The following is a 27,948-nucleotide window of genomic DNA, read 5'->3' as shown; positions in this document are numbered from 1 at the left end:
AGTGCCATGTATCAGTGGCCATCAGTACTGCTAATCAGTGCTCATCAGTGCCTCATTATCAGTGCTGCCTATCAGTGCCTATCAATGCCCATTAGTGCTGCCTAGCAGTGCCACCCATCTGTGCCAACTCTCCCTCCCACCTATCAGTGCCTATCAGTTCTACCTATCAGTGCCACCCATCATTGTCGCCTCATCAGTGCCCATCAGTGCTGCCTATCAGTGTATCAGTGCAGCCTATCAGTGTATCAGTGCTGCCTATCAGTGTATCAGTGCAGCCTATCAGTGTTTCAGTGCCCATCAGTGCAGCTTATCAGTGACCATCAGTGAAGTACAAAAATTACCGGTTTTCAAAATTTTATAACAAAATATGAAAAATTCTAAATTTTGTTTTTGTTTTGTTGCATGACTGCACAATTGTCATTCAAAGTGTGAGAGCGCTGAAAGCTGAAAATTGTCCTGTGCAGGAAGGGGGTATAAGTGCCCAGTAAAAAAATTCTTAACCTTCCAAATTTATAGGCGGAAAAATTGGATCTAGATATACTTTAAGGGGATTGTAAACCCTTGTGGTTTTTCACCTTAATGCATTCTATGCATTAACCACTTGAGGACCTTGGCTGTTTTTCAGATTTGGCGTTTACAAGACTAAAACATTTTTTTTTTGCTAGAAAATTACTTAAAACCCCCAAACATTATATATATATATATATATATATATATATATATATATATATATATATATATATATATTTTTTTTTTTTTCTAACACCCTAGAGAATAACATGGAGGTCGTTGCAATACTTTTTGTCACACCATATTTGCGCAGAGGTCTTACAAGTGCACTTTTTTTGGAAAAAAATCACTTTTTTGAATTAAAAAATAAGACAACAGTAAAGTTATCCCAATTTTTTTTATATTGTGAAAGATAATGTTACGCCGAGTAAAATGATACCCAACATGTCACGCTTCAAAATTGCGCCCGCTTGTGGAATGGCGTCAAACTTTTACCCTTAAAAATCTCCATAGGTGACGTTTGAAAAATTCTATAGGTTGCATCTTTTGAGGTACAGAGGAGGTCTAGAGCTAAAATTATTGCTCTCGCTCTAACGATCGCAGTGATACCTCACTTGTGTGGTTTGAACAACGTTTTCATATGCGGGCGCTTCTCACGTATGCATTCGCTTCTGCGCGCGAGCTCGTCGGGACGGGGCGCTTTAAAAAAAAGATGTTGTTTTCTTATTTATTTTTATTTATTTTATTAATTTTTACACTGAAAAAAAAAAATGGATCACTTTTATTCCTATTACAAGGAATGTAAACATCCCTTGTAATAGAAAAAAGCATGGCAGGCCCTCTTAAATATGAGATCTGGGGTCAAAAAGACCTCAGATCTCATATTTAGACTTACATGCAAAAAAAAAAAATTTTTCATTTGAAAAAATGACAACAAGAAAATATTGCTTTAAGAAGCATGGGCGGAAGTGCTATGCTATGGGGACGGGTGGGGGCCATCTTGCCCTCACTCGCATCCACAGCAAGCAGGAGAGAGGACCCGATTGCCTCCGCCGCTGCCGACGACTCCAGTAAGCAGCGGAGGGCACGGGAGAGCAGCGGGAGCCCTCTCCCACCGCCGATAACGGTGATCTCACGGCGAATCCGCCGCGGAGACCACTGTTATCGTTAACAGGACCGCTCAAGGAAAAGAACGATATCTGATGTACCTGATTAAACAAAGTCCATCACCTTATTAATTGCCCTAACACACTTTTCTTCAATATTACGCTTTTACAGTTGTCAAAATCCTTCATGCTGGAAAATCCAAGATGGCCTTCTTCTTCACAAATGCGACCTGTCCCTTGAATTTGGAGGCTCGTCATCTTCAAACTTCAACCTTTTAGCTATTAATAAACAAATACATTTAATTTCATTAACTTAATACCAATAAAGAACATTGTTTTAATAAAATAAAGTAAAAATACATACTAACAAAACATTATCAAGATGGAGGTTACATAGGTGAGTGGGTTGCGTAGCCCAATGATATCACAATCGTCCCTGCACTGTATCGACCTCTACAAGTAGATATAGTTAAGAGTCCTGGGGGAGAGTTATTGCTCCTGGAATCCTTTGGAGAAATATATTAATTGTAGTGTTGGCAGGGCCGCCTTCATGAATTATGGGGACCCTTACACAGCTTCAAGCATGGGCCCCCTGGAGTAGAGAACCGGGGGGGAGGGGGCTGTGCTGCCGCCTAAAACTTACTGCCGCCGGGGGGGGGGGGGGGGGGTCCCGCCACTAATTGAGAAAATTATTATATTTTTTTATATTAAACAAAACGTGGGTTGCCACCCGGGCCCCTGGGGACCTCTGGGCCCTTTAATAAAAAAAAAAAATATATATATATATATATATATATATATATATATATATAAACATTTTTTTAGACAAAAAAAGGGGGGTTGCCACCCGAGCCCCTGGGGACCTCTGGGCCCTTTAAAAAAAAAAAAAAAAAAAAATATATATATATATATATATATATATATTTTAATACATTTATATAAAAATATATATATATATATATATATATATATATATATATATATATATATATATATATATATATACACACAAAAAAAGGGGGGGTTGCCATCCAGGGCCCTGGGGACATCTGGGCCCTTTAATAAAAAATAAAAAAATATATATTTTTTTATTTATAGAAAATAAATACAATAAAAGGGGGGTTGCCATCCGGGCCCCTTACAGGTGTATTGCCTGTACCCTGCCGGTTGGCGGCCCTGGCTGTTGGTAACCGAGTTTCCTATTACTGCACAGCTAGGCAACACGCATTTCTCCACTTGCAGCCAGACACAAGAAGTCAGTCCTGTAACTGGTTTTAGTTATATTTTGTTAGGTCATACAGAAGTGCCATAAGTATAGAAACGATTATTTGTGGTACCTTTCGTCCCATCAATATTTAGATAGAGAGAGGAAGAGGCTGTATTTGGACTTTGATGGTACCATATATTAACTGGTATTAAACAGTCAAGTTTAGAGAAATTACAATTGTAATTTTTCTAAACTTGACTGTTTAATACCAGTTAATATATGGTGCCATCAAAGTTCAATATAGCTCCTTCCTCTCTCTATCTACATATTTTTAAGGTGATAACAACTTGGATAGGGTGAGGGGACTTATGGGATGCCCAGCAGATAATGAGCACAGCAAAACTTGGGGACAATCTTCCTTTCTCTCTGTACAAAAATCCTGAACTGCTTCCTTCTGTACAAACTCAAAGTCCTGGAGAGGTCAATAGCAAGAGTCCATTACAGACTAAGGGCTCTAAGCCCTTCTGGAAAGTAGCACAAACTAAAGGTAATTGCTTGCAGGAATGTATCCCCATCCTCTGTGGATCTGGTCCCAGCTCCACTACTCAGAAGGTCCTTCTTGGGACATTTCCATCTTCCACCAACCTCCCCTTGCCAGCATGATTCATCCATACTTAAGGGCTGGCTTAACCCCCTGCCAGGCCCACGGCCTGGGGATTGGCCAAGCTCCCCTGAGTATGCAGGTCAACCCTCCTAGCCTCCGCCCTCTAGTTTCAAGAATGTTCTTCAACTTTCCAGAACCAGGGGTAGGCACCAGAGACCTGCCTGCATGAGTTATCCAGCCCTGAACTCAAGTAAACCCTGACCCAGATTTCATGACTAATACACATGACCGTTTTTAATGTCCTAGAAAAAACTAAGTTTTTCTCGACATGATTCTGGTCAAGCCTGCCTTGCATACACACAATCGTGAAAAAAAATGCTCGAGCAAAGCGTGGTGACGTACAACACGTACGACGGCACTATAAAGGGGAAGTTCCATTCAGATGGCGCCACCCTTTGGGCTGCTTTTGCGTTAGTAAATGTTTGGTGAGAGACGATTCACGCTTTTCAGTCTGTTACAGTGTGACGAATGTGCCATCTCCATTACAAACGCTAGTTTTACCAGAACTAGTGCTCTCATAACTTGCTTCTGAGCATTCGTGTTTTTTTCCCGTCGTTAAAGCCTACACATGACCGTTTTTCACGACGTGAAAAAAAGACAACGTGAAAACCGACGAGAAAAATTAGAGCATGTTCTAAATTTTTAATGCCCATTTTTCACGTCGAGAAAAATGCTCTGGAGCCTACACACGGTCGTTTTTAATTACCATTTAAAAAAATAGCATTTTTCACGTCATGAAAAACGGTCGTGTGTACGCGGCATTAGACTTAGCCCAGGGCCAGAATATGTTTTGCCTACTCAAATACTACTAGCACATTAGAAGGTGCTACATGAATATGGGATTTAAAGAGTGATTTACATTGCTGGAATCCACCTAAAACATCTATGTCCTTTTGCCTTTGCTGTGCAAATGTAGATTTGAAATGATTTGTTTTACTATTTTTATCTCTTTACCTTTACTACATGTGTAAGCTGATAATATTGTGTGACGGTGACCTTGCCAATATACAAAAACATCTCTGATTTCATGAAGTCTAGCTTTATAATGTTTAATAAACAAACTTAACATCATGAGTTCAAGCTTTATACAAAACAAGAACATTGCTTATAAAAAAACATAAGTCTAAATTATACAAAACAATAAACCAAAAGAAATCTGCCTTAATGTCAAGATGGAGGCTACAGAGCAGAAAGAAATGTCTATTGTTATTAAAGGGGTTGTAAAGGATTTCCCCCCCCCCCCCTAAATAGCTTCCTTTACCATAGTTCAGTCCTCCTTCACTTACCTCATCCTTCCATTTTGCTTTTAAATGTCCTTATTTCTTCTGAGAAATCCTCACTTCCTGTTCTTCTGTCTGTAACTACACACACCGTAATGCGAGGCTTTCTTCCTGGTGTGGAGAAAGCCTCTTGAGGTGGGAGAGGGCGAGCAGGAGTGTCAGGACGCCCACTAACACACAGTTCCTTTCTCTATCTGCAAAGTAGAGAGTGTCCTGACTTGCCTGCTCGCCCCCTCCCCCCTCAAGAGGCTTTCTTCACACCAGGAAGAAAGCCTTGCATTACGGTGTGGAGTTACAGACAGAAGAACAGGAAGTGAGGATTTCTCAGAAGAAATAAGGACATTTAAAAGTAAAATTGAAGGATGAGGTAAGTGAAGGAGGACTGCACTAAGGTAAAGGAAGCTATTTAGGGAAAAAAATGTTTTCCTTTACAACCCCTTTAACTTGCATTGTATAACACCAGTCTCACCAACTGCCCTGGACCTTTACTGGATTGACTTCTGTATAATTGACAATATCACTGGCAAAAAGGTATGGAGGGCCTCCACAATGTCATCTGTCTTGATCTGAATTGAGTTTTGCATGTCTTTAACCACTTGCCGACCGGCTCACGCCGATGTACGTCGGAAGAATGGCACGGCTGGGCATATGAACGTACCTGTACGTTGTCCTTTAAGATCCGGCATTGTGGGCGTAAGCGTGCCACCGCAAGCTCTGTGAGTGTGACTGCAGGTCCCGCGGATCCCGATGTCCGCCGGGAGTCCCGCGATCGCCTCACGGAGAGGAAGAATGGGGAAATGTTGATATAAACAAGCATTTCCCCATTCTGCCTAGTGACAGGACACTGATCACAGCTCCCTGTGATTGGGAGCGGTAATCAGTGTCGTGTCACACGTAGCCCCCCCCCACAGTTAGAACACATCCCTAGGACACACCTAATCCTTTCAGCAGCCCCTACTGGTTAACTCCTTCACTGCCAGTGTCATTTTTACCATAATCATTGCATTTTTATAGCACTGATCGATGTATAAATCACAATGGTCCAAAAACGGCGTCAAAAGTGGCTGATCGGCGCCATTATTAGTAAAAATAAATTAATAATAATACCATAAATCTCCTATTTTGTAGACGCTATAACTTTTGCGCAAACCAATCAATAAACGATTATTATGATTTTTTTACCAAAAATTTGTAGAAGAATACGTATCAGGCCTCGTACACACGACTGAACATGTCCGCTGAAACTGGTCCGGCGGACCAGTTTCCGCGGACATGTTCGGTCGTGTGTACGGCCAACCGGACAATTTTCCGCTGGATCGGACAGGTTTCCAGCGGACAAATGTTTCTTAGCATGCTAAGAAACATGTCCGCTGGAAGCCTGTCCGTCTGTACGACTCACCAGACATGTCCGCTCGGCCGAAAGCCCTCGCATGCGTCGAAGTGATTCGACGCATGCGTGGAAGCATTTACCTTCCAGGGTCGCGCACAGAATACGCGGTGACGTGGCCACGCCGTCGCCGCGACGATGACGCTGCGACGGCGTGGCCACGTCACCGCGTATTCTGTCCCCGCGGATTTCTGTTTGATGGTGTGTACAACCATCAGACAGAAATCTCCGAGCGGACATGTCCGATGAAAACGGTCCGCGGACCGTTTTCATCGGACATGTCCCCTCGTGTGTACGAGGCCTCAGCCTAAACTGAGGGGAAAAAAAATGTTTAAATATTTTTGGGGGATATTTATTATAGCAAAAAGTAAAACATATTGGGGGTTATTTACAAAAGGCAAATCCACTTTGCACTTTCAGTGCAAACTACAAGTGCAAAGTGCACTTGAAATTACACTGAAAGTGCACTTGGAAGTGCAGTCGCTGTAGATCCGAGGGGGACATGCAAGGAAAGTAAAAAACAGCATTTTAGCTTGCACATGATTGGATGATAAAATCATCAGAGCTTCCCCTCATTTCAGATCTACCCATCATATTTATAGCGACTACACTTTCAAGTGCACTTTTAAGGGCCAGATCCACAGAGCAAGTACGCCGGCGTATCTACTGATACGCCGGCGTACTTTCAAATTTCCCACGTCGTATCTTTAGTTTGAATCCTCAAACCAAGATACGACGGCTTCTGGGTTCGATCCGACAGGCGTACGGCTTCGTACGCCTTCGGATCGTAGGTGTAATACTTCGGCGCCCGCTGGGTGGAGTTTGCGTCGTTTTCGGCATCGGGTATGCAAATTAGCGATTTACGACGATCCACGAACGTAAAAGTGGAGTTCTACCCAAAAATGGAACTTCCGCTTTTTGGAATCCCCCCCCCTCCTGTGTCACATTCGAAAACCTTTCAAGGTGACGTGTCAAGGAAAACCCCTGTGACACTTTAGAGGGGGCAGGGTCACCAATCCACGTCACGGGTGGCCCCACCCTCGGTTATAAAAGAACTGTCAAACAGCTTGTGCGTCATTAGGCGGGTACCTCCTTGCAGGCAAGATCGCGCTTCGTTCCTTGCTGGAGTGGAGAGCATCGCTGGAGAATGGATCACCATGGGACATTGAGAATGGATTACAACGCTGGACAGACTGGATTACATCGCTGGGGGTCCACTTTATTAAAGGGGGCTTCCAGATTCCGATAAGCCCCCTGCCCGCAGACCCCCACAACCACCAGGCAAGGGTTGTGGGGATGAGGCCCTTGTCCCGATTAACATGGGGACATCCTCCCCATGTTGAGGGCATGTGGTTTGGTACGGTTCAGAAGGGGGGCCGCTCTCTCGTCACCCCCTCTTTTCCTGCGGCCTGCCAGGTTGCGTGCTCGGATAAGGGTCTGGTATGGATTTTTGGGAGGAACCCAAAGGCCTGGTAATGGACTTTTAAGGGGAGAACCCATGCTGTTTTTTTTCAATGACTTTTATCTGTATTCTCGGGACCCGACAATTTATTATAGCCGCGATTTAAATTACTTTTTTTATTTAGAAATGTCATTTTGTGCAGGGACTTATCTAAGCACAGGAAACATGCGCTACTTTACAGGCATACTATAGACACTCCCAGGTACGAAATTTAAAGGAATATTTAACTTTTATTGTTTAAGTATCACTTTAAGCATTATTAAAAATCACTGCTCCCGAAAAAAAACTTCAGTTTTTAAAACTTTTTTTGCATTGATACATGTCCCCTGGGGCAGGACCCAGGTCCCCAAACACTTTTTATGACAATAACTTGGATATTAACCTTTAATGAAAAAAAACAACGTCATTAAAACGACGTTGCCTACACAAGATCATTTTAAAAAAATGCTCTAGCAATGCGCGGTGACGTACAACACGTACGACGGCACTATAAAGGGGAAGTTCCATGCGGATGACGCCACCCTTTGGGCTGCTTTTAGCTGATTCCGTGTTAGTAAAAGACGATTCACGCTTTTCTGTCTGTTACAGCGTGATGATTGTGCTTACTCCATTATGAACGGTAGTTTTACCAGAACGAGTGCTCTCGTCTCATAACTTGCTTCTGAGCATGCGCAGGTTTTTAACGTCGTTTTAGCCCACACACGATCATTTTTTACAACCCGAAAAACGACATCCTTTAAAACGTCGTTAAAAATGCAGCATGTTCGAATATTTTTTTTGTCGTTTTTCAGAACCCGAAAAATTATGTGGAGCCCACACACGATCATTTTAAATGACATTTTTTAAAAACGATCGTGTGTACGCAGCATCAGACGCACATCTAAATCCAGAGCGATAATATATGTGGAAACCAAAGAGTGATTCACTTTACTGGTATTCATCTAAAGACGGTAAGACCTTTTATCTTTTCTAAGCAAACACAGATAAAGGATATACGTTATTTGCCTTTTTTTGGTTCCTCAATTTTAGTGCATCTCGAGTTAAACATCATATCATATAACCAAATATCAAAGGGTGTAACAGATAAGATTACATACATTCAGGAAGTTTATATTGTTCCCAGGAAGTAAAAAAGTTAATTTATATTTGTGCTGGCTGGGTGTGGGCCGATAATACGCCCTTGCTATTCTGATCTTTTGAAGTCACAATCCAGGATTTTTTTTTTTGTTTGAGGATAGAGTAATGATGTTTTATAACTAGTGTTGCTCACGAATATTCGTATTGCGAATATTCGGCTCGAATATAGCATATTCGAGTATTCGCGATATATTTCGAATTTCGCTGTGAATATTCGCAATTCCGAATATTCACATTTTTTCAATTTTATTTTTAAAACAGATCACATCCTATCGACGTCTAAAAGCATTGCTGGTATGATTAGAGACCCTGGGCCGAGTAGCTAAGCTGAGGCGATCCTTTTATGTTGCCGAATATAAAAAAAAAAAAATTGCGAATTTTCGCTAATGCGAATGCGAAAATGATTGCGAATTTTCGATAACTGTGGTAGGAGAACTCTGATTGTCTCTGATGCAAAAGGGGGGGATTTGTGTATGTTTCTGTTATGAATATTTGTATGTTTGATATTATTATTTTTTTGTAAGAAGAAAAAAATTGCGCATACCTTAAAAAAAGGGGAGAATACAGCAGCAACTCAAAAATGTTATACAACATAAATTAATACAAGACAGAAAATGGAGTCGCTCTACAAGAATAAAAAATATGTCTAGTGACAAGACATGTGGGCAAATTATAAAATAAGCAAGCGCAAATAACTTGTGAAATACACAGTGAAACAAATATATAAAGAAATATAGTCCCAATAATAGAAAAATAATCTTTCATAAAAATGTCTTTGATATGTGAAGTGAAAAAAAGTCCAAAGCATGCAGCATGAACGTGTTCAATCTTCAAGGTGTTTGATTGACAAACGGCTGTGACAGATGGATAGAGTAAAGAATCACCACCAATGCAAAACACTTTTTATTTTCTATTGTAAAATATCACGAATATTCTGAGCCAATCAGAGTGCTCCTTCCGCATTTGCCGAATATTCGCAATTATTTTGTATTGTAAAATATCAAGAATATTCTGAGCCAATCAGAGTGCTCCTTCCGCATTTGCCGAATATTCGCAATTATTTTGTATTGTAAAATATCAAGAATATTCTGAGCCAATCAGAGTGCTCCTTCCGCATTTGCCGAATATTCGCAATTATTTTGTATTGTAAAATATCAAGAATATTCTGAGCCAATCAGAGTGCTCCTTCCGCATTTGCTGAATATTCACAATTATTTTGTATTGTAAAATATCAAGAATATTCTGAGCCAATCAGAGTGCTCCTACAGCATTTGTCGAAAATTCGCAATTATTTTGTATTGTAAAATATCAAGAATATTCTGAGCCAGAGTGCTCCTTCCGCATTTGCCGAATATTCGCAATTATTTTGTATTGTAAAATATCACGAATATTCTGAGCCAATCAGAGTGCTCCTACAGCATTTGTCGAAAATTCGCAATTATTTTATATTGTAAAATATCAAGAATATTCTGAGCCAGAGTGCTCCTTCCGCATTTGCCGAATATTCGCAATTATTTTGTATTGTAAAATATCACAAATATTCTGAGCCAATCAGAGTGCTCCTACAGCATTTGTCGAAAATTCGCAATTATTTTCGCATTCGCAATAGCGAAAATTCGCAATCATTTCATTTCGATAAAATATCACGAATATTCGAATTTAGCGAATATATCTCGAATATTCGACTATATATTCGAGATATATCGCGAAATCGAATATGGCGTATTCTGCTCAACACTATTTATAACCTCTTTTGTGTTTTATATGACATATGTCTCCTTTAGTCCCCTTTCACACTTATACGACTTGTCTCACAATTTTGTCCTGCACAATCGTATGACAATCGTAAGTCATTCTCCATGATTTTCAATGAACACCATTCATACTGGCACGACTTTGAGATTTCTCCTCACTGTTCAGGGGGAACTATCCCCAGCAGGAGTTCTGGACTGCAATTTGATTTTTTTTACAGAGGTTCTAATCATTCCTCACGCCATCCAAAGCTTAAAAAAAAAATTACTTATTGTTGGATTTTCGTATACATTTTCTTATTTTGCCTGTTTCTTAAATTGGGAGGTTAGTAATATTAAGACTTGACACCCACAATGGATTGTTTTCGGATTGCTGTAAATCAGAGGTACACTGTGCCCACCTTAGTTACTCAAATAAATGGTGAGGAGGTGGATTTTCCTATATATAGTTTTATCTCTGTTTCTTAAGTTGGGAGGTTATTAATATGAAAACTAGAAGCCCACATAGATTTGTTGTCTGATTTCTGTAAGTGCGAGGTTCTCTGTGCCCACCTTGGCTATGGAAAGAGATACTGAAGAGGAGCAGACATTCACAGCTCCTATCAGGGGACATGGCAAATATTAACCATGCCATACCCACCAAGATCGCTAAAGAGAGCACTCTACATTGCCTTAGACATGTGCTGTTCATTTCGTTCCGAATTGAAATTCGGGCCAATTTTTGTTTTTCCGAAATTTGGATGTATTCAAATTTCTGAAATAGTACCGAATTTCAACTAATCCGAAATAACGGGGGGGAAAAATTCGGAATTTGAATCGATTCGAATAGTTTTCAATTTCAACGCCCCCTGCCACACCCCCTGCCAGTTCCTCGAAATCAGGGACAGTTGGGAGCTATTAAATAGGGCGTGTATCATTGACCAAGAAGTACAGGACCCACCAACCTGAAACTCACATCCATGAAACGTCTCATCTATTTTCTTTGAAGGCTTGTATAAAGAGTTTTAAATTTTTGAGGGGGAGGACTCACATGGTTGTTTCTTTCGTGCCAAGCAAATGTCTGTAAAAATAAAATAAAGTAAAAAGGTGAAAATCTTAGGTGGTGCCATCAAATGCGGGGCGTGAGAAGAATTTATTACATTGCTCTCAGGACACTCGGCTGCATTAGTACATGAATGATACACAACCCAGAGATTCGGCAGTGTTCATGGAAGCAAGAACAGCCCAAGATATAAGCAGGAGGAGTTCATCATTATGGAACAGGCCGGACACTAAGGGGAAGCAACTTTTGACTTTATGCTGGACAGTGCACCAAGTGTGGTACGAACGCTTAGGACAGTATGCACCCAGGAATGAATGCCCATGGGCCATACTGCCCTAAATGTTACTATCACTTTGAGCACCATCCAGACCTACCCAGCATTAGCAGCTTCTGCCGGACCTTCAGCCGGGCATTCAGAGCGCATGCCGTCAGTGGCTGCATGCAAAGGGTATATCTCCTAAACTGTACAGGTTAGGAGATATTTTTTTTACCTACAGGTAAGCCTTATTATAGGCTTACTAGGTAAAAGTTAAAAAAAGGGTATACAACCGCTTTAAGCATTTTTCCCGTGTTTTTGAGCATGATTTTGGCTCTTTTTTTATGAATCTTTTTATACAGCGTTTTTGAGCTTTGCTGTTTCTTTTTATTAGCCAATAGAGAAAACTATCATCTGTTGCATCATTTGTTGGTAGGTATATCATTTTAGGGGTGGGGTTAGGGTTATTTTTTTTTATTTTTTTGTTAGGGTTAGGGTGTTAATACTACTAATCATAATAATAATAATAATAATAATAATAATAATAATAATAATAATACATGAATAAATACATGTAAAATAAATACCCAAATAAATAAAAAAATTCATAAATAAATTCAATACATGAATACTAAGTACTAAAAAAGAAATTATAAACGCCTAGCCAAAACCACTAACCCTCAAAAGAATAAAATAACATAATAATAAACAATTAAACACTTTAACAATAAATAAATATTATTAATTTATTAAATATGTTTTATAAAATAAATAAATAAATAATAAATAACTAAACACCCTAACATAAAAAAATAATAATAATATTACTATTTAATCGCTTGCCGACCGCCCGCCAATTGACTGCGGCAGAATGACACTCCTGTGAAAAACGCTGTAGCTTTATGGGTGGGCACTTTAACAAGTATAGGGCGCATGTGCACGCCCGCTGTGTGACATAGGAGCTTGTGTGTGTGGCTACTTGCGATTGCGCCTGAGGAGAGAATGGGGATCTGTTAATGTTAACAGAAAGATCTCCATTCTGTCAGGGGTGAGGAGAGCGATCTGTTATTCCTAGTGCTTAGGAACAACGATTGCTCTCCTCACCCAGGCTGTACTATCCCCCCACCGTTAGAATCACTTCCTAGGTAACACAATTAACCTCTTGATCACCCCTTATTGTTAACCCCTTTCCTGACAATGACATGTATACAGTAATCAGTGGTTATTTATAGCACTGATCGCTATATAAATGTCAATGGCCCCAAAATAGTGTTAAAAGTGTCAAGTGTCCGAACAGTCCGCCGTAATGTCGCAGCCCTAATAAAAATCGCAGATCGCTGCCATTACTAGTATAAGAAAAAATAATAATAAAAATTCCATAAATCTATCCCTTATTTTGTAGACACTATTGGGTAGATTCACAGAGAGCGGGCGCACATTACGCCGCCGTAGCGCAAACATTGTACGCTACGCCAACGCAGCGCAGAGAAGCAAGCATGGAATTCACCAAGCCAGTGCTCCCAAGCCAGTGCTGGGTTTCGAAGGCGTACGCCGGCGTAGGTGGAAGTGGGCATGAGCCATGCAAATGAGGCGTGACCCAATGCAAATGATGGGCCGAGCGCCACACAGATACGTATCACGAACTGCGCATGCGCCGAGACGTGGACACATCCCCCTGCGCATGCTCACAACCACGTCGGAACAACTGCCTAAACTACGCCTGATCACTGTGTACGGCGTGAACATAATCTACACCCAGCCAGACACGTCCAACGTAAAATACGCCGGCTTGTGTTCCCTGGTGCAGACCTTTTCATGTCTGCTGCTGGGTTACACCTCCTTTATGGGGAATAACTTTACGCCAGACGTACAACTTACGTGCACTGCGTCGGGCGCATGTATGTTTGTGAATCGCCATATTTCCCTAATTTGCATATTTTAATGGCTAATCAATGGGAGCACCACCATGCGCCCAGCCTAAATGTGCGCCCACCCTACGCCGGTGTAGGCAAGTTACGTCAGCGGGATGAAGCCTGTTTTTAGGCGCATCTTAGTTTGTGGGTCCGGCGCAGAGATACGACGGCGCACATTTGCACTTACGTCGGCGTATCTTGTTATACGTCAGCGTAAGTGCTTTGTGAATCTGGGCCTATAACTTTTGCGCAAACCAATCAACACTTTTTATTTTAACCAAAAATATGTAGAAGAATACGTATCGGCCTAAACTGAGGAAGAAATTTGTTATATATATTTTTGGGGGATATTTATTATAGTAAAAGTAAAGAATATTGATTTTTTTTTCAAAATTGTCGCTCTATTTTTGTTTATAGCGCAAAAAATAAAAACCACAGAAGTGATCAAATACCACCAAAAGAAATCTCTATTTGTGGGGACAGTGTCGCGCGACCGTGCAATTGTCAGTTAAAGCGACGCAGTGCTGTATCGCAAAAAAAATGGCCTGGTCAGGAAGGGGGTAAATTCTTCCGGGGCTGAAGTGGTTAAACAAAAATTGGAACCCACCTACCCTGTGGTGAATAAGGTGCTGCTAGCCCAATTAGAATTGTAAGGAAAGAAAGAGAACTTCCAAGGGCTTTTGCGCAGCTTACAAAAAAATGTACTTGGTTGTATAAAAAATTAATAAAAAAAATGCTTTATTAGTCCAATTTAATATAAAAATCAATAAAAACAGCAACAACAACATGAGCTCTGGTATATATCGAAAATGTACATAATAAATGTCCAAGGGACACTAGCATTCAACAATACACAAGAAAAATATGTCTCTGTGAATGCGATCTTCTTCAGGGTAATATGAACATCTTCAATGAAGAGAATCATGTGTGACCAGAGCAAGATAAAAACATTAAACCAGGATATTCTCAGGGGGATCAACCATCAAGGAAGTGAGCAAGGAATATAATTGAGCCCTGCTTAGATGTATATGTCCCAGAAAGGATGTATTAATTTATCCACTATAAACTATAGCTTGTGAGGATCAGGTCCGGCCCTACCAAGGGACCCGATGGTACCTCGGTCCCAGGCGGCACTTTCAGGGGGCGGCAAATGACGCCTGCAAGCCCGCTCCGCTGCACATGTGCCTGGGTTTCCACCCACCGGAAACCCGGGCAGTGGGTAACCACGTGTCCCGGATTATCCCTTAATTTGTATTTGTGTCCTGTGTCCTTTCATTCCGGGACAATACAGTGTCCCGGAATTAAAGATTGCCAACAAGGTCTGGCTGCCACCGTAATTAAAGATTGCCAACTGGTTGCTAGGGCCGCCCCGCTTGGCGTGTAGCAACCAGTGACGTCAGAGGGAGGCGGCCAGCCTCCCTCTCTCCCTGCACTGCGCTCTCCGAGTCCACGACTCCACCCACCTCCTCTCCTCTGAGTCCTCCTCCGGCCGCGGCAGCAGCAGCAGAGAGAGAGCAGCATACTCCTCCCTGGGCCCGAACTCCACCTCCACTGACCTCGTCTCGGCACAGTCGACTCAGCGCCGGCATTCTACAGTGCCTGTCCCAGTGCTGGCCTGGCTAGCATAAAGGGGAGTTCCACCCACAATTTCACTTTTTAAATATAAATACCCCTGTAATACACAAGCTTAATGTATTCTAGTAAAGTTAGTCTGTAAACTAAGGTCCATTTTGTTAGGTTGTTACAGCATTTAAATAGTTTATAATCTAGAAATAGACCGTGGCCATCTTAAGTGTGGGCATCATGAAGCCAGACTGTATGACTTTCTGGATTTCAGCTTTGCATATCTCGCACATGCTCAGTGCACAAGCAATGTAATAGGTTTCAGTCAGGTTTGCAAGGACTACTGGGAAACATGATGCCTATCCCAGAAACCCTTGCAAATAGCCTAGGCAAATAAGGAGGAGGAGGTAATGAAGGACTACAAAATAAAGGTATTTACAAGCAACAAATTAAATAAAAATTGTCCATTCTGAACACTATGAGATTAGAGCATGCAGCACAGACAAACATAAAAAAATGGGTGGAACTCCACTTTAAGATCCACATGGCTCGGCGGTTCCCTCCCGCAGCGCATTGCAGGCTGCACTCCAGCCCACAACATCTCCACCTCCTCCAGGCTCCACCTCCTCCCACCCGAGTGCCTACCTGGACCAGGGAACCAATGAAGAAGAGAAGACTGAAGTCTTCTTAATGCTTACCAATCACACCAGACCAGACCGAGACCAGTGTCACCAGTCCTTAAAAGGTGAGCAGATCAGGTGACACTGACAAATAGCGGCAATTGACACTGGCAGCTTCTGATGGGGCAGTGGGTACAGACAGTACAGACAATTGATGGGCACACTGGCAGCCTGCCCTTCTCTGTAAGCCGCCCCCTGTCAGCAAACCCCGTCAGCAACATCCCCCCATCAGCAACAACCCCCTGGCAGCCCCCTCTCTGTCAGAAACCCCCCCTATCGCCCCCCTCTGTCAGCAAGCCCCCCTCTCTGTCAGCAGCCTCTCCTGTCAGCCTCCCTCTCTGTCAACAACCCCCCTTGTCAGTGTCCCCCTTCTGTCAGCCTGCTCCTCTCTATAAGCCACCCCCCTGTCAGCCCACCCTTCTCTGTAAGCCACCCCCCTCTGTCAGCAACCCCCTCTCTATCAGCCTCCCTCTCTGTCAGCAATCCCATCTGTCAGCCACCCACCCCTGTCAGCCCACCCTTCTCTATAAGCCACTCTCTGTAAGCCTGCCCTTCTCTGTAAGCCACTCCCCTCTGTCAGCAACCCCCCTCTCTGTCAGCCCCCCTCTCTGCCTCTGTCAGCAACCTCCCTATCAGCCCCCTCTCTGTCAGCAACCCATGTCAGCCCCCCTCTCTGTCAGCAACCCCCCTTCCTCTGTCAACCCGCCCCTCTCTGTAAGCCACCACTCCCCTCTGTCGCCTACCCCCTCCTCTGTTGCCTACCCCCCCTTCTATCAGCTACCCTCATACAGCATGCAAACCCCTCCTTTCTACCCCCGCTCCAGCAGGGCTAATGTCCTGCAGCCAGGTCACACTGCACTGTCTGTCTGTGCACTCACTCTCTCCCACCCAGCTACTGGCACCGATGCAACCAGAGACAGTGAATGGAGGGCCACTGGACTGATGTCCTAGCAACCAGTGATGCTTTTGCAGGAGAAAGCGTGGTATTACAGCCCCCGCCCCCTAACAGGTTCACACACACATTTTTTTGACTTGCTGTAATGGAGGTCTCTATTGGGGGGGACACAGGCACTGTGATATTTAATCTGTTATTTTCTTCTCTATTTGTGGATTGCTTTGAATTTTTTTGGCTTTTTTTGTAATTAAAAGGTGCTTGAAAGGGTTGTAGAATGCACAGTGCCACTTTGTGAACAGTTTGTATGGGGTTGGGTTCAGTAGAGATGATTCAGGTCTTTGGATGGAGGTACAACGCTGCTGACATCATCCACTGCTCTACTGACACCGTCCACTGCCCTACTGACACCGTCCACTGCCCTACTGACACCGTCCTCTTTATACTCCTATATACATGTATAGAGCCATGACAGGTTCTTTTTATACTCCTATATACATGTATAGAGCCATGACAGGTTCTCTTTATACTCCTATACACATGTATAGAGCCATGACAGGTTCTCTTTTTACTCCTTTATACTTGTATAGAGCCATGACGTGTCCCCTTTAGTTATCATGATATAAAATAATGAATGTGGGGGCCTTTTGGTAGGCGTGATTTTTTTTTTTGGGGGGGGGTGGACAGCATTTTATTCTTGGTCCCAGACAGCACACAATGTCTTGGGCCGGCACTGGTGAGGATCATATCTTAGATTGACCAGTAGATTAATTATCCAAGGGGTTAATAGTATCAAACTTTCCTCGCTGTTGTGGCACCCAAATGCAGCATGGGAACCTTTATCACCACCCCTGCAGTTGTCCAGTGTGATATGAGAAAATTATTATTATTATTATTAATTTATTTTTTGTTTGGGTTTGGGTGTTAATAATAATAATAATAATAATAATAATAAAAATGAACACCCAAACAAAAAAAGTAATGTAATAATAATAATACAATTATTATTAAATATTAATTTGTGATTAATGTCAGCAGCCTCTCCTGTCAGCCTCCCTCTCTGTCAACAACCCCCCTTGTCAGTGTCCCCCTTCTGTCAGCCTGCTCCTCTCTATAAGCCACCCCCCTGTCAGCCCACCCTTCTCTGTAAGCCACCCCCCTCTGTCAGCAACCCCCTCTCTATCAGCCTCCCTCTCTGTCAGCAATCCCATCTGTCAGCCACCCACCCCTGTCAGCCCACCCTTCTCTATAAGCCACTCTCTGTAAGCCTGCCCTTCTCTGTAAGCCACTCCCCTCTGTCAGCAACCCCCCTCTCTGTCAGCCCCCCTCTCTGCCTCTGTCAGCAACCTCCCTATCAGCCCCCTCTCTGTCAGCAACCCATGTCAGCCCCCCTCTCTGTCAGCAACCCCCCTTCCTCTGTCAACCCGCCCCTCTCTGTAAGCCACCACTCCCCTCTGTCGCCTACCCCCTCCTCTGTTGCCTACCCCCCCTTCTATCAGCTACCCTCATACAGCATGCAAACCCCTCCTTTCTTCCCCCGCTCCAGCAGGGCTAATGTCCTGCAGCCAGGTCACACTGCACTGTCTGTCTGTGCACTCACTCTCTCCCACCCAGCTACTGGCACCGATGCAACCAGAGACAGTGAATGGAGGGCCACTGGACTGATGTCCTAGCAACCAGTGATGCTTTTGCAGGAGAAAGCGTGGTATTACAGGCACTGTGATATTTAATCTGTTATTTTCTTCTCTATTTGTGGATTGCTTTGAATTTTTTTGGCTTTTTTTGTAATTAAAAGGTGCTTGAAAGGGTTGTAGAATGCACAGTGCCACTTTGTGAACAGTTTGTATGGGGTTGGGTTCAGTAGAGATGATTCAGGTCTTTGGATGGAGGTACAACGCTGCTGACATCATCCACTGCTCTACTGACACCGTCCACTGCCCTACTGACACCGTCCACTGCCCTACTGACACCGTCCTCTTTATACTCCTATATACATGTATAGAGCCATGACAGGTTCTTTTTATACTCCTATATACATGTATAGAGCCATGACAGGTTCTCTTTATACTCCTATACACATGTATAGAGCCATGACAGGTTCTCTTTTTACTCCTTTATACTTGTATAGAGCCATGACGTGTCCCCTTTAGTTATCATGATATAAAATAATGAATGTGGGGGCCTTTTGGTAGGCGTGATTTTTTTTTTGGGGGGGGGGGGGGCAGCATTTTATTCTTGGTCCCAGACAGCACACAATGTCTTGGGCCGGCACTGGTGAGGATCATATCTTAGATTGACCAGTAGATTAATTATCCAAGGGGTTAATAGTATCAAACTTTCCTCGCTGTTGTGGCACCCAAATGCAGCATGGGAACCTTTATGCAGCTGTCCAGTGTGATATGAGAAAATTATTATTATTATTATTAATTTATTTTTTGTTTGGGTTTGGGTGTTAATAATAATAATAATAATAATAATAAAAATGAACACCCAAACAAAAAAAGTAATGTAATAATAATAATACAATTATTATTAAATATTAATTTGTGATTAATATATTAAGGTCGGGGGTTAATTATGATTATTTATAAATTATTAAATATTATTAATTTATATTATTTGTGATGATTTTTAGTTATTTGTGTATTTAGTTTACATTTATTTATTCAGGTATTAACTATTTCATAGATGTTTAGCCAGATTCAGGTAGAGATACGACGGCGTATCAGTAGATACGGCGTCGTAACTCTGAATCTGCACCGTCGTATATTTAAGTGTATTCTCAAATTGAGATACGCTTAAATGTTGCTAAGATATGATCGCCGGCACCGTCGTATCTTAGCTGTCTATTTACGCTGGCCGCTAGGGGCGTGTACGCTGATTTACGCCTAGAATGCGTAAATCAGCGAGATACGCCTATTTACGAACGTACGCTTGCCCGTCGCAGTAAAGATACGCCGTTTACGTAAGGCGTTTTCAGGTGTAAAGATAAACCACCAAAAAGATGGCGCAGCCAATGTTAAATATGGACGTCGGAACCGCGTAAAATTTTAAAATGTTTACGTCGTTTGCGTAAGTCGTCCGTGAATGGGGCTGGCCGTAATTTACGTACACGTCGAAAGCAATGAGTATTTTTTGCGGCGTAATTTGGAGCATGCACACTGGGTTACTTCCACGGATGGCGCATGCGCCGTTCGTTCAAAACGTCATGCTTAATTTACATAAAACACGCCCACTCCTTCCACATTTGAATTAGGCGCGCTTACGCCGGCACATTTACACTACGCCGCCGTAACTTAGGACGCAAGTTGTTTGTGAATACTGTACTTGCCTCTCTAACTTACGGCGGCGTAGCGTATATGCGCCCACTCTACGCCGGCGTAGGCAAGTTACGTTGGTGGAATGAAGCCTGTTTTTAGGCGAATCTTAGTTTGTGGGTACGGCACACAGATACGACGGCGCATATTTGCACTTACGCGGCGTATCTGGAGATACGTCGGCGCAAGTGCTTTGTGAATCCGGGCCTGTGTGTGTGTGTATATGTGTATATATATATATATATATATACACACACACACATTATATATATATATATATATATATATATATATATATATATATAACGCTTTTGGGGGTTCTAAGTAATTTTCTAGCAAAAAAATCTGATTTTAAAGCGGAGGTTCTGTTTTCGTCAAAAATAATAACTTATAAAAATTGGTCCAGGGCTTTTCCATCTTGCTTGTGGGCATTGTGAAGCTCACAAGCAAACACTTCCTGGATTCCTCGTCACATGACTCGCTTTGGGAGTCATGTGACCCGCTTCCCGCGTCACGTGACACTCAAGTTAGAGCGAGAATACATGCCTAGCTATTTCGGATGGTCTCCTGTGAGTGTTGAAACGTCACTCCCAGGAGACCTTGCGCACAGCTCCCATTACGCCTCGTCTGGGAAAAGGAGCGACACACCCACTCCCCGCAGGGAAGAAGACCTGGAAGTGAGGCTGAATACAGGTAAGGGTACAGATCTTGAAAGAAATGACAACGCTACAGGCATTTATTAAGGCTTGCAGAAATGATAGATAGAAAGTTCAGTTTGAGGGTGAACCTCCGCTTTAACTTGCAACGAATTACAGAAAAAGGCTTGGTCTTCAAGTGGTTAAAAACTCATTACAATTTTTTTTTTAAATAAAGTGAAAATGAACAAAACTGTTATAGCTTCCTTTTAGTAGTGTGCCAATTCCTTTTATTCTGATGAAACAGAAAAAATAAAGCGGGAAATAAGTGAAAGTAGAAACAAAGCACATCCACATTCTTGTTCCTCATACCGTCACAAAAGCAGTTATGAAAGTGGCACTCCCGAAAAAATAACTAGTTTCTTTGTATCTAAGGTATTTAAGGAACAAGTCTTATCAGGAGATTGATTGTTTGAAAGAAAACCAACTAGTTTGGCGGCTGTTCTGGCGGGCTTATGTGTACATATAAATATCCTTTGCTTTATCTCCCCTGGCAGCTGTAGGATGATTGTAACTGCCAATAACTGTCTTTTGAATATTTTATTTTTATAGAACCGGCTATTGGTCCTACCAGCATTCTCCTTGGTTTGCTTTATCATAAATATAAAAAATCATGTTTATAATTATTTTGTTGTGTAAACTTTTTGACATTTTTATGTGTCAGGTAAGGTAGTCGCAAACATGGTTTGTGTTGGACCCAAGAATAAAAGTGTAATACTTACACTAATAAAAGTGTACTGTATTGCAGGATATTGGGCCCAGATTCAAAGCCGAGATACGACGGAGTATCTCAGATACTCCGTCGTATCTCTCAGAGTATCTATGCGACTGATTCATAGAATCAGTTACGCATAGATATCCCTAAGATCCGACAGGTGTAATTGTTTTACACTGTCGGATCTTAGGATGCAGTACCGCGGCCGCCGCTGGGGGGAGTTTGCGTCGTAAACCAGCGTCGGGTATGCAAATTAGGAGTTACGGCGATCCACAACGGTTTTTCGTGTTCGCTACGTCGCCGCTAGTCTAGTTTCCCGTCGCAAAGTTAGTCGTCGTTTTGTGGTGCCTTAACTTTACACAGCACACGTATGTGCTGTATAAAGTATGGCCGTCTTTCCCGCGTCGAGTTTTAAAAATTCACGTCGTTTGCGTAAGACGTCCGGGAATACGGAAGTACGCTACGCACGTCGCCGATCGAAAAAATGACGTCAGTTCACGCAAAGCACGGCGGGAATTTCGAAACGGAGCATGCGCAGTAGGTCCGGCGCAGGAGCGCACCGAATTTAAATGGCACACGCCCCTTTAAATTACGCGGGCTTACGCCGGAGGCCGCCAGCGTAGGTTTTCATTGCAAGTGCTCTGTGAATCAGGCACTTGCGATGAAAACTTGCGGCGGTGTAACGTATCTACCTGAATCTGGCCCAATGTCGTTTGGCAATGTGCTGTCTCGGGAAAGCTTCTGATGATGGTTTTGGTGGTGTCGGTGGCGATTGGGACCAGAGTAAATCTCAGTCATTTACTTACGCCTGGTGATGGGATGCTCTAGAACCCAACACTGCATCACAACAAGAAAGGGAGCAAATTATCCCATGGTCTTTCATACCTGTAAGTATAATTATTGGGATGTGGAACTATTAGGCTGGGTTCACATATGTGCAGCCGCGGGTTCCAGTTTCTGTTCAGGTATGTTCAGGTTTGAATTTTTGTCTTAATTCGCACCTGAACCAGACCCAAAAATGCACAGGACCCTTTTGGAAACTGCATCACACACAGAGCCGGTCACATTCACATGTCATGCGAATTGAATGTGGTGAAAACCGCATCCACTGCGCACATATGTGAACCTAGACTTAAAGGGCCAGATTCAGGTAGATCGGCGCATCTTTGTTCCTGGCGTAGCGCATCTCATATGTGATACGCCGACGTATCCCAGAGAGGCAAGGAGAGTATTCACAAATCACTCGCTCCCTACGCTGCGCCAGCGTAACGTAAATCATTTGGCGTAAGCCCCCCTAATTCAAAGTAAGTGGATGGTGGGCGTGATCCATTTAAATGAACCGTGACCCCATGCAAATGATGCTCTGAACGAACGGCGCATGCTCAGAATCACGTCGAACATACTCCCTAAGATACGACGGCTCAATGCCTACGACATTAATGTAACCTACGCCCAGCCCTATTCACGTACTACTACGTAAACGACGTAAAATACGACGGCTGTTCCGTCATCCATACCTTTGCATGGGATGCGCCTCCTATAGGTGGAATAACTTTACGCCGGACGTACGCCTTACGTAAACGAATACTACTGCGACGGGCACAAGTATGTTAGTGAATCGGCGTATCTCGGTCATTTGCATTTTAGACACGTAAATCAATGGAAGCGGCCAGCGTAAATATGCGCCCAGGCTCCGACGGCGTAGGAAACTTACGTCGGTCGGATGAAGCAGGATTAACAGGTATGTTTCCATGCTTGCAAATGTTTTTTTTTTTTTAAACAGAACATGGCAAAGTGTATATATATTGGAGAGAGGTACTGAAAATATGTTTATATGTTGCCCTGACACTTTAATTAAACCAATTATTTGCTTTTCTCTCAATGAGTAATGTATAGTTTAATTTCTGCTTACATTCATTTTTTCCTGTAGTGTCTTTTTTTTTTCAACAAAACATTATAACAAAGGCATAACAAAAGTACAACATCAAGTAGGAGAGAAGTAAAACCAGGGGTGAATACAGATATGAAATTACATTTGCAACAAATAGTAGAGTACATAATTTATTGTGACAGAGACAACCAATGGATCCAAGGCAGGGATAGACTGGCCATTGGGACTACAGAGAGTTTCCCAGTGGGCCGATGGCTCAGTGGGCCGGCTTCAGTGACAGCAGACTGCCGCCCCCCTCCACTCCTCTATCTCTCCCTCCCCGCAGCGCTCACCTGGGGGGGGAACAGAGATGCAGGGACGACGACAGAGGATCATGGGGGGAGGAAATAATGTCTAGCTTCCCCACTGGTACTGCTTATAAGAGGAGCAGTACCAGCCCTTCTACTATAATAAAGTAGAACGGTTAGTGGCTAGTGAAGGGGGAGAGGGGGCTTGGGTGGCCGGGGGGGGGGGTGTGGGAGTCCGGCCGCCATGGAGAGACCTGTCAAAGTGGGCCAGTCTGGATGAAGTCCAGGGCCAAATTTCTGTCCCAGTCCAGCCCTGATCCAAGGGTTCCATATTTGTTGTAATTTAGAATAAGAACCAGTTCTGATAGCAAGAGCTTTTTCATATTGGTAAGTCGCTCCTCCATGATCTGGTAATGAACAATTTAGCAGCCAAGAGTGCAAGTACTAAAATATTGTGAAATTCCATAGGAAAGCTTTCACTACCCAACCAATCATAGGAGGGCTAATTCCAGATCACGCATAGTGATCATTTCCAAGATTTGGGCGATAAGTTGACATATTTTGTTCCAGAAACTTGTTAGGTCCTTACATGTTTCCATATGGAGAACAGTACCTGTCTGTCTACACCTTCTCCAGCAAAGAGGTGAAATATTCAGGAAAAATCTAGCTATACAGTGAGTGAGTAACTTATGTAGCGCTACTAATGCAAACTAAATTGCCTCAAGGCGCTTTACTTCCAGTGTCGTTCGATCCTTCAGAAGAGGTGGGTCTTAAGTTTTTTCCTGAGTGAGGAGTGAGATTCAAAATGGGAGATAAGCTTTTGGGATAATTCCAATGATTGACACAACGAGGGACACTCTGCAGTAATTGTATTAGGCTGGGTTCACACTTGTCCGACAAACGCTCCGACATTAGGAGCTCATGTCGCATGACGTGTGAAAATCAATGTTTCCCTATGAGAGCTGTCTTAACTGGTCCGGCACAAGTCGGTCCGACTATATAAACATTCCCTGTACTACTTTGGTCTGACATTGATCCTACTTCAGCCAATTGAATATCATTGAAGTCGGACCAAAGTAGGAGCCTTGTCCTTACCAGACATCCGACATGTGATTACAGCAGCAGTAAAAGGAATTTATCTCACTCTGGGATTGTTTTGATTGGTCACAGAACAAGTCAGACTATCCCAAAGTCGGATCAAAGTAGTATCCTGTTCATGAAAGTCTGATGGATGTAGGATCAATGTAGGATCAATGTAGGACCAATGTAGGACAGATGTCGCAGAGCAAAGTAGGATGAAAGTCGTACTGCTGTCGTGTGGTATAGTGTGAACCCAGCCTGACTAGTAACCATTGAGGCTATGTTCACACTGGTCCGACATACACTCTGACATTGGGAGCTCATGTCGCATGACGTGTGAAAATCAATGTTTCCCTATGAGAGCCATCTTAACTGGTCCGAAAACAAGTCGGTCCGACATTGAAAATGCTCCCTGTACTACTTTGATCCTACTTCAGCCCATTGAATATCATTGAAGTCGGATCAAAGTAGGATCCTTGTCCTAACCATTTGACTTTTGACATCCGACATTGTGATTGAGGCTGGGTTCACACTACTACACTACTTTCATCCTACTTTGCTCGGTGTTCAATGTTTCCCTATGAGAGCGTCTTGTAGTGTCCTACATTGGTCCTACACAAGTCGGTCCGACTTTGAAAATGCTCCCTGTACTACTTTTGGTCCTACATTGATCCTACTTCAGGCCCATTGAATATCATTGAAGTCGGACCAAAGTAGTATCCTGTTCATGAAAGTAGGATGGATGTAGGACCAATGTAGGATAAATGTAGGACCAATGTAGCAGAGCAAAGTAGGATGAAAGTAGTGTAGTAGTGTGAACCCAGCCTATAGCAGCAGTAAAATAAATTGATCTCACACTGGGATTGTTTTGATTGGTCAAAGAACAAGTCAGACTATCACAAAGTCGGATCAAAGTAGTATCCTGTTCATGAAAGTCGATGGATGTAGGACCAATGTAGGATCAATGTAGGACTGAGGCTGGGTTCACACTACTACACTACTTTCATCCTACTTTGCTCTGCTACATTGGTCCTACATTTATCCTACATTGGTCCTACATCCATCCTACTTTCATGAACAGGATACTACTTTGGTCCGACTTCAATGATATTCAATGGGCCTGAAGTAGGATCAATGTAGGACCAAAAGTAGTACAGTAGTACAGGGTACTGACCGACTTGTGTAGGACGCTACAAGACGCTCTCATAGGGAAACATTGAACACAGAGCAAAGTAGGATGAAAGTAGTGTAGTAGTGTGAACCCAGCCTTAGACAGCTCTCATAGGGAAACATTGATTTTCACACGTCATGTGACATGAGCTGCTAATGTAGGAGCGTTTGTCGGACAAGTGTGAACCCAGCCTGAAAGTCGGATTACTATCGTGTTGTATCAGTGTGGACCCAGCCTGATTGTCAGAAAAAGAGTGTTGGAGGTCGGATCTGTATTTTTATTTTTATTTTGTTGGTATGCAATTTACCATGCAATGTACCAGAAACATATTGCGAAAACCTTGCAGAAGCGAATTTGTACCTTGTATCTACACAAATCTTGGAAACTACCAGTGACCCTTAAATCTTGAAAACAATATTATTTTCTCCGTTTTGCCTTTCCACCTTTTTTTTTTTATAGTTTTTATTGCAATTTTTGTTATTATACATTTACACTCCACACTAATAAGACATTTTAGGAATTTCACAATCGTTTTAGGCTTTATGATCCATCAAAAGCAATACATGGACATGTATTAACACCACTTATCAACATTTATTTTAGTTCTGTTTATTTAAAGCAGGGGTGTCCAACCTATGGCCCACAGGTTGCATGCAGCCCAAGATTGCTTTGAACACAAAATCGTAAACATACTTAAATATTTTTGATTTTTTTGGTAAAAATGCTTTATACTAATGCCCCGTACACATGACTGGTTTTCCTGTCGGAAAAACTACGATGAGAGCTTTTCGTCTGGAATCCCGACCGTGTTTATGCTCCATCTGACTTTTTCTCACGGGAAAACTGCCAGAAAAAAAAAAAAGAGAGCAGGATCTCTTTTTCCCCATCAGGAATAAATCCTAGCGGGAAACCCGTTCGTCTGTATGCTTTTCCGACGGGAAAAAAAAAAAGCATGCTTGGAAACAATTCGATGCATGCTCGGAAGCATTGAGCTTCATTTTGTCGGCTTGTCGCAATCTTTTAAGTCACCACGTTTTTGGCAGTCAAAAGTTCACCGGACTTTTGTGTGACCGTGTGCATGCAAGACAGGCTTGAGAGGAATTCCGTCGGGAAAACCATTGTTTTTTTCAGATGGGAAAACCGCTCGTGTGTACAGGACATAAGTGAACACATGTGGTGGAAGAAATTTGACCGTGTTTCCTTACTGGGCTTTTGTACGTTTTATCCTCCCAAAGAAAAATATCCCACTCTTCAGAACCACACCTTATTCAAGTATTTGGTAGCACCTATATTTGTGAGCCACTATTTTCAAGAATGAAGCACATAAAGGGAAAAATTAGAACCTAAACATCTGATGAGCACCTTGAGAATTCATTGAGAATTGCTACTACATCCATCCAAACAAATATTCTTCATTAGTTATCAAAAACAACTATTGCACTATTTTTATTTTGCCCCCTTTTACTTTTATAGTAAAAAAATATTACAAAAAAATTAAGTGTTATTACTCAGATAAGTACATTGGGGCAGATCCACGTAGCGCGGAGCATTCTTCCGTCCAGCGTAGCGTATCTCTGATACGCTACGCTGCTGTAACTTACAGTTTTTTTTTGTATCCTGAAAGAATTTCCGCCATAAGTTAAGGCGGCGTAGTGTAACTTAGGCGGCGTAAGGGCGCGCAATTCAAATGTATGTGATAGGGGCGTGTTTTATGTTAATACGTCGTGACCCGACGTAAATGACGTTTTTTTTTAAACAGCGCATGCGCCGTCTGTGGGGGTATCCCAGTGCGCATGCTCGAAATTAAACCGGAACAAGCCAATGCTTACGACGGTGACGTCATTTTACGCAAAGCCCTATTCGAGAACGACTTACGCAAACGACGTAACATTTTCAAATTTCGTAAGCGGGAACGACGACCATACTTAACATAGGATACGCC

The 27,948-nt window shown here is 42.6% G+C and overlaps 1 protein-coding gene across 2 annotated transcripts in view; it reads right to left on the bottom strand.

Moving 5' to 3' along the window:
* Positions 1-1,615: 1,615 nt before the first annotated feature.
* The window catches only part of LOC120920784 (SLAM family member 5-like), a 135,713-nt gene continuing 109,380 nt past the window's right edge, over positions 1,616-27,948 (bottom strand). Inside the window, exons 7-8 of one of the 2 annotated variants that reach the window (XM_040333079.1) lie at positions 11,449-11,564; positions 1,616-1,895 (exon numbers count right to left, since the gene is read on the bottom strand). In XM_040333079.1, coding sequence (XP_040189013.1) covers positions 11,478-11,564 — 87 coding nt within the window. In that variant the 3' untranslated portion in view covers positions 1,616-1,895; positions 11,449-11,477. The remainder of the gene's footprint in view (positions 1,896-11,448; positions 11,565-27,948) is intronic. The other variant, XM_040333080.1, reaches the window with a different exon arrangement.

Source organism: Rana temporaria, chromosome 13, assembly GCF_905171775.1.
Source record: "Rana temporaria chromosome 13, aRanTem1.1, whole genome shotgun sequence".
Lineage (NCBI taxonomy): Eukaryota > Metazoa > Chordata > Amphibia > Anura > Ranidae > Rana > Rana temporaria.
Note: the sequence above shows the minus strand (reverse complement) of the source record. Positions and strands in the feature narration are given on the sequence as shown.